This window comes from Sinocyclocheilus rhinocerous, unplaced genomic scaffold (assembly GCF_001515625.1).
Source record: "Sinocyclocheilus rhinocerous isolate Xijiao unplaced genomic scaffold, SAMN03320098_v1.1 scaffold883, whole genome shotgun sequence".
Lineage (NCBI taxonomy): Eukaryota > Metazoa > Chordata > Actinopteri > Cypriniformes > Cyprinidae > Sinocyclocheilus > Sinocyclocheilus rhinocerous.
The window spans coordinates 204286-211921 of NW_015627244.1; the positions used below are offsets into that span (position 1 = coordinate 204286).

Genomic DNA, 7636 nt, shown 5'->3' on the forward strand with positions numbered 1-7636 from the left:
GCTGAGAGAGTCAGAGAGAGACAAAGGTTACACAACAAATTATTCACCCCTCCGCTGGCTCTATTCTACACCCCTTTGTTAAGCATAAATGCAGCTTGGCAGGGTCCACAGAGGGCTCTTCAATTCACAGTAACAACTCAAAAACAGCCACTCATTATACAGTACAAGAGTCCGTTCAGATCATCAGCCTCAGCCTGACACAAACACATGCAGATGTAAACGATAGTGAACTGTTAAAACACCAAACAGACCTACAAACTCATTCAGAGACTCCTACACATGTTGACACACACTCCAAACCGGACCGGACAGCAAGATACCCCGATAACCCCTCAAAACGGGACAGCTGAGAGCACCAGGGGGAGCAAGGGAAGTTTCATACCTTCTTCAGCTGAACTGTGCTGGACCACAAGAGAGACAGACAGAAAGATCCTCCACATTTCCATCAGAGCAACACACAGGAGAAGTCCAGAGAGGAAGAACACGGGAGAGGGACACAGGAGGAGAGAGAGAAAGAGAGAGAGAGAGAGGCAGAGAGAAGGGAGGAGGAGTCTGTCTGCTTGTTTTTATCTCAGATTAAAGAGAGGAGAGAAAGAGAGGGGGTGGGGGGAGCAGGGAGGAGTATTTATGTATGATGATGATTATGATTGAGAAGTCACTGAGCAAAGAATGAGGAGACAGAGAGAGCGAGAGAGAGAGAGAGAGAGAGAGACATGAAGGGACCGGTAAACTGAGAGAGTGAGAGAGAGAGCGAGAGAGAGAGACAGAGAGAGAGAGAGAGAGAGATAAAGGGACCGGTAAACTGACTTTAGCCACTCACCGTGATGGAAAGCCTAAAACAAGTTCGGCTTGTTCGCAGAAAAAGTGTCTAGACACGCAGGAGACAGACGCTCTCACAGTCACATTTGGTGAAGGCTCTGGTTTGGCATGCTGATAGGGCACAGAGAGCCAGATTGGAAATATGCATCATTCAGTAAAAGGAGCTTGGAAAACTGCCTGTGTGTTTTCTTTTCCTCTCTTCTTTCAATTGCTTCTTTTTTCCTGAAAAAAAACAAACATATTTTGAATATTTCCTTCTGGGTTTAGTAATCTCTCATTTTACACACACACATACACACAGAGAGAGAGAGAGAGAGAGAGATTATTCAATATAGACATTCATTTAGAGGCTGCTGTACTCCTGAAGACAACAGTTTTGTACAATTATCTCTTTGAAAACAGCGCCTCCTGATGGAGTGACTTGAAGACAGCAGTAGAGAGACTTGATATCCTGTTGTTTCAGTAGAGTTATACATTTGTTTGTGAGGAGCCTGATCACTCTAACCTGTCAATCATCAAACAAGCGTAAAAGACGCCGTCTACATCTCTGACAATTCTTCCACTGACACTCTTCGACGTTATCTCCTCCTTTACTATAATTCACTTATTTTTTAATCTGTTTTTACTTGTTTTACCTATATTTTATCAAATTCCGTAGTCCTAATGGCGGTCAAGCCGAAGCTCGAGGCGAGTCTCGGGCGCGAGCCGCTCCTTCAAGGACAGGAAGCTAAATTCATTTACCAGGTGAAGTAGTGAATTGGATTTAGTGAATTTGGACCAAAATAAAATAAATGTACAATATATCAGCAGTGAGAAAAAAACAATCAATTCAAGTGCATAAGTAAATTACAATGGAATATAAACCAAACGCTATTATTAGATAACGGTAAACTATATCCCATTATTGTGGCTTACAAGTAAAGAAATATATTTGGGTATATGACTTTTATGATATGATGCAACATGTCATGGGAAGGAACAGACCTGTCATGACACATATGTATGCACACAAATATGTACAGAATTCTTGTGATGCGAACAGTCACAAACACATGTCAGATCAAATCATGTGCAATGGGAATGTTTTAATTTGGTCAATCTCACAAAATAAATATGCTTTCAGGTGCTTATGGTATTACATACACTCATATATTTAGGACATTGTGTTTAAAGAAAAAACAATAATAATTTTAAAAAAAAGTACAAACATAAGAAATTGGAAATAAAACGATAAAAGCTATAAATATAACAAAATATATAAATATATATAAAATACACATTCACAAAAAAATAAAAAAGGAAAACATCATTGGTGCGTACTTGATAAAACTCCAAAAAGCATCTCAATCATCCAGTCAGACTAGTGCAGCAAAATACAGTAAAAAATGTAAACAAACAAAAATATATATTTACACAGTAGAGCAAAACTTTTACAGTGTACAGTCCAAACTACCCCAAAAACCAAAAGCCTATTAAAAACCTCAAATAGGGCTATTAAACTGTGTGCTTGTTTTGAGTGGATATCATGATTAACTTTCATATGATCCTGTATCAGTAGTGTTCATTCAGTCATGTTCAGTGACAATCATCACGAGAAATACTTAAGTGATGAACACCATTTAAACACTGATAATTCATACCTTCAGCAGGACTTTTACAACCAGTATCATATACATAAACAGCAACACATGCTGAAATAACTGGACCTGTACGGGACCCCCAAAACATACAAAAAATCTAGGATTTAAAACCTAATTTAAACAGTAAAATTACAAAAACGCCAGATGCTTATGGCCTGAATAGCCATAACAGCAAACAGGAGTCAGGCAGCAGTTTTAAAAGCATTCAGCGAGTCTGGTTAGCGAGAATTCAATCTGCTTTAAAGAAACTGTATGTAATTTTTTTTTACCTTGAAATATCAGTTTCAAAATCATTCTGATGGTACACTGACTTCTCATAAGGCTTCTTTTTATTCACCACACTTCCTACCAAACATCTGTTCCGGAAGTAAGGTACGAAATACCGCGAAAAGGCCGGACTGCTTTACAAGAGCAACAAATGCACATGTACAACTATCCACTTCAATTACGATAGTGAATTTCACTCATTTAACTGCAGGGGGCTCCAAAGTCGGAAAAATACACAAAACTTCATACAAGTCTTTGGGCAATATGGGAAATTTGCTAACCAACTATTTAAATAAGTCATAGTAATCAGTTTAATATTCCACATGATTATGTACAAGTGCATAGTGCTCAGTAGAAATCTCACACATCAGTTATTTAAAAAATAACTTAAAAAATCTAACTAAACATACACATCTGCAACCACATGTAATAAACACTTGTTTGCTCATAATGACTTTATAACTGCCAATCAGTGCCATAACACTGTTTAGTACCTCTACGTCAGCGGTTTCCAAACTTTTTTAGACATTTTTAAACCATTTCATGTTTTTGAAGCTACCTCAATAATAATAATAATAATAATAATAATAAAAAGCACAGTGATTTGACCACAGAAATGTGATTATATTAACAGCTGCTATCTGTTACACTTGCAGTGTAAAATTGTGATTTATTTGTGAAAACACTGATGTGCTTGATCTCACTGATCTACTTGATAAATGCGCCAAGCTATTTCTTTATAATAATGCCCATTATTTAGCTGCATCTGTTCATTTAAGGTGTCAATCTTGTGTGGGTTACAGGGTTTTTCCTATAAGTTTGCTCAGCTTTTTTCCTGACCAGCCATTTCAGTCATCTGAAACTTCTCTGATGATGGGGATACTGGCATTGTGATGGCACCCTCTGGGGACGTGTAGTTGGCGGCATTGGAGCCTGCGGCATTGGAAAACCCACTGGCAATGTCCTCAAACGTTCGGCCTTTGGTCTCGGGAACGCGGAAGTAGGTAAACATGAAGAAGATGATAAGGAGGACGAGGAATATGATAAAGACGTATGCTTGACACAGGTCCTGAAAAGTAAGCAAGATCACAATATAATGTGTTTAGTTCTTGTATCCTTGACAAATGTGATACTGATGAATTCATTGACAAGGTTCTCACCAATAGTTTTGGGAAAAGCAGTCCGACAAGAAAGCTGGCGGTCCAGTTGCAGCATCCCGCCACAGCGATGGCTGCCGGGCGTGGACCTTGAGCGAATAACTCAGCCACTATGAACCATGGGATTGGTCCCGGTCCCATCTCAAAACTGGCCACAAACCCGAACACTGCCAGAATGGCCAGAACACTGATTGCTGAAGTTCCCTGCTAGCCGTATATGGAAATTGAACCATTTGGAGAGAGAAATAGAGAGATGATACATTTCAGTGAATGACTTCCAACACAGATGTAAGTTGGCATTCATCAGTAAGATCACACACTGACCCCTGCAGATACAGATTCGGGGATGGCAGTCGTATTAGCACCACTTCCTGCTTTTGCTCCTGTAGGGTTCTTAAGATCAGAAAAGGCAAAAATAAAAAATGTAATCCCTTTATTTTTCATTTAAATAAACTATAGTTAAATCCATGACAATTAATTATGAAGATTTTAGTGGTTTATCATTTAGTGCTATTTAATGATATGCAATAAGTCCCAAACTCACAAGAAGTTCAAGAGAAATGGTCATGAGCAGAGCACAGACAGTCATTCCAGCTAGTCCAACCATATGAAGTGTTCTTCTTCCTGCCCTCTCCACCAGGAAGAGCTGTTGAGCAAAGCAGTGGAAGAATCAAAACACAGTCCTTTTAGTACGCCATCATAAAAGTATTTAAAAGACATAAGGGCATAAAAGTTGCAAATAAGAAGGGTGATTTTTGTTTATGTGAGTATTTTAGCTCAGCTGTGTAAACTTACAGAGATGACAGTGAAGAGAGTGTTGACTGCACCCACTCCAATGGTGGCATAGACAGCCTCAGTGATACCTGCATACCTGAAGATCTTGGTAGAGTAATAAATTACCTGAAAGATTGACAGAAAACACGCAGCTGTTCAACATTTAGAACTGTTCACGTCAACATTCTAAGTCAAAGGGGGGAAAACCTGCAAGGAAGCCTTAGAAACTGACAGAATTGGAAGAATTCAGGGTTAAAGCAAACACTACAAAAATCATTGATTAGTTTGTCTTGTTTTATCTAAAATTAAAATATATTACACCTTGTTAGAGAGAATATTATTCTACAGTAATATTATATATTACACATATTACAAACATATTAAGGCATGGTTTCACAGACAGGCTTAGCTTAGCCAGCACTAGGCCTTAGATAAATTAAAGGGTTAGTTCACCCAAAAATGAAAATTAGGCTGCGTTTTACTCACCCCCGAGGCATCCTAGGTGTATATGACTTTCTTCTTTCAGACGAATCCAGTCGGAGTTATATTAAAAATTGTCTTTGATCTTTCAAGCTCTATTATTGCAGTCAGCGGGTGTTGCATTGCTTCAGATAATCACTTGAATCTAGCTTGTGCTCACTGTTGTAAATGGAAGCAGCTCCGGGCTGATGACGTATGAGATCAGCTGTGCACATGCGCAGTTTAGAAGTGACGCACGCGGAAACGCAGGGGAGAGATCAAAACAACGGTCAAGAATTAGAAGTACAAAACAAGGATTTGTAAAGAAGAATGTCGGAGGATTTCGATATAAGCCAAGAGGAGACTGATTTTCCTTTGCTAAAGTAAGGAAACTTTGCTTCCTTTGCTAAAGTAAGCAAACGTTGGTTTTCACGAGACTCACCGGCGCATGCGCATTACAAAAACGCATTGATTCGCTACAGGAGGCCTTTGTTCACCCCTCGGAGCCGTGTGAGACACTTTTTTTATGCATGGGCGATTTTTATTTAACTTCTTTTGGACTGAAGCAATGATAGAGCTTGAAAGATCAAAGACAATTTTTAATATAACTCCGACTGGATTCGTCTGAAAGAAGAAAGTCATATACACCTAGGATGACTTGAGGGTGAGTAAAACGCAGCCTAATTTTCATTTTTGGGTGAACTAACCCTTTAAGATATTTGGGCAGTTTTTATAAAAATGCCTTAGAAGAAAATGTTACAGGTGTGCATCTTGAGACAGAACAATGGCACTGCATATTTTAAGATATGTCAGAGCAAGTTATTTTCAGTTGAGACAGCTCAAACATGCATTTTAGTCTGGGACTAACCTTAAGCCTTGTCTGTGAAACCAGGGGTATTTGTTTAATTTTATCACCTTAACTGTTTTTAGGCATAAAAAATGGCCAGTGATGGAAAAAATAATGCATTAAACTATTATAAATCTGATACATAATAGTACATAGTATATATACAGCCCACAACAATCCGTTTATAACATTTGTTAATTTTTTCAATGTAGACTTAATACATTTGTGCTAACTGATCTCAGTCAGTGTGGTTTGGTGGAGTATGTTGACTGTAGCAGCCGGGGTTGTGCTAACTGTAAGGTTCGTTAAAACACGCTTTAAGTTCAGGTGGTATTTCAGGCTAGAACTGCTTTGATGGTATTAATTCCATATAAAGTCCTTATTGCATATAGTGCAAATGACTTTGGTTTTATTGGTGGCTCTATTCGAATGGGATCTTGTTTGATGGATATGTTCAATATTTTTACCTGGAAAATAAGGCACTGCTAGCTATAAAAATGTTTAATGGGATGAGCTAATTAAACATCAGATTTATTATACGTGATGCGAGAAGTTTTGCATGAAGTGTGAGACTCACAGCGTTGATGCCAGAGAGTTGTTGGGACAGCTGCAGGATTATGGCGATAATAATGGGCTGTCTGTAAGCGGAGTTACGGAACAGCTCTGGAATAGAAACCTTCTTCTCCATGGACATCTTCAAGGCCTCTTCCTTCATCTCATGAATGTCATCCTCCACATCTGAATGCCCACGAAGACGTGTCAGCACTGAGAGCAAAAAAAAGAGAGAAAGACATACATCGTCAGTGCGGAAGAGTAAATACACTTTAGTTGCTCAGGCAGTTCTGTTCCTGTGGTGGGGGGGCTTCATTCTTTAGCAGTCACAGCAGACTCACCTTGGCGTGCCTCCTCCTCCTGGTTCAGAGTGATCAGCAGGTATCGAGGGCTCTCCGGGCAGAAGATCAGCATGACGCACTGTAACACTGCGGGCACCACCGTCAGAGCCAATAACAATGGCCACAAATACTGAGACCCCAGCAATAACTCCAGTCCTAAGATCTACCATAAAATCCACAAAAATTACCCATTTATAAATATTTCTTTTTTTAGTATATATAACAGATATATTGCAAAGCAGTAAGACTTCAACGAAATGATCAATTCTGAAGAGTCTTCTCCATTAATTACAATGAATAGCAGGGATCAACGCTAAGGATTTTTTCTACTGGCCCTGCCACAAAAAATAAAATAGTTGCCGTTATCATTGTTTTTGATCTGTTATCTTGTATTCTAATAAATAAGGTTACATGACACCAATATTTGAGTTACCAATTAAATTTTACAATTCTCTATTTCAATTTCGATACCACAGCAAAAATCACTAGCCAACAATAAACATAAATGTAAAGTTTAAACATTATTAAAGACAAGTGACAGCCAGTAAATAAGAACAAATGAACAAATTACAAGTAATAGCACAATTAAATATAGGCCTATAGCACAAAAATAGAAATGAAATGATGCTTTAGGTTTTTATGTTTGTAGAAAAATCACATATAAAATAGCATTTAAATATTCTTCACTCTGTGTTGCACCTTGATTTTTTCATAGCCATTTGAAATTAGAGGCAACCACTGCATTTTAATCATGAATTGAAAAAAAAGTGCAATGTTTGA

General features: G+C 38.4%; 2 protein-coding genes across 4 annotated transcripts in view; both read right to left on the bottom strand.

Moving 5' to 3' along the window:
* The window catches only part of LOC107724759 (ephrin type-B receptor 5-like), a 55612-nt gene extending 55130 nt beyond the window's left edge, over positions 1-482 (bottom strand). Inside the window, exon 1 of one of the 2 annotated variants that reach the window (XM_016533788.1) lies at positions 383-481. In XM_016533788.1, coding sequence (XP_016389274.1) covers positions 383-446 — 64 coding nt within the window. In that variant the 5' untranslated portion in view covers positions 447-481. Of the gene's footprint in view, positions 1-382 lie in introns of both variants that reach the window. The other variant, XM_016533795.1, reaches the window with a different exon arrangement.
* A 2789-nt stretch (positions 483-3271) lies between these two features.
* Positions 3272-7636, bottom strand: part of LOC107724776 (solute carrier family 2, facilitated glucose transporter member 3-like) — a 10619-nt gene continuing 6254 nt past the window's right edge. The window contains exons 6-12 of one of the 2 annotated variants that reach the window (XM_016533812.1): positions 6857-7019; positions 6541-6728; positions 4679-4783; positions 4428-4529; positions 4208-4276; positions 3887-4087; positions 3272-3795 (exon numbers count right to left, since the gene is read on the bottom strand). In XM_016533812.1, the coding sequence (XP_016389298.1) occupies positions 3550-3795; positions 3887-4087; positions 4208-4276; positions 4428-4529; positions 4679-4783; positions 6541-6728; positions 6857-7019 (1074 nt within the window). In that variant the 3' untranslated portion in view covers positions 3272-3549. Of the gene's footprint in view, positions 3796-3886; positions 4091-4207; positions 4277-4427; positions 4530-4678; positions 4784-6540; positions 6729-6856; positions 7020-7636 lie in introns of both variants that reach the window. The other variant, XM_016533804.1, reaches the window with a different exon arrangement.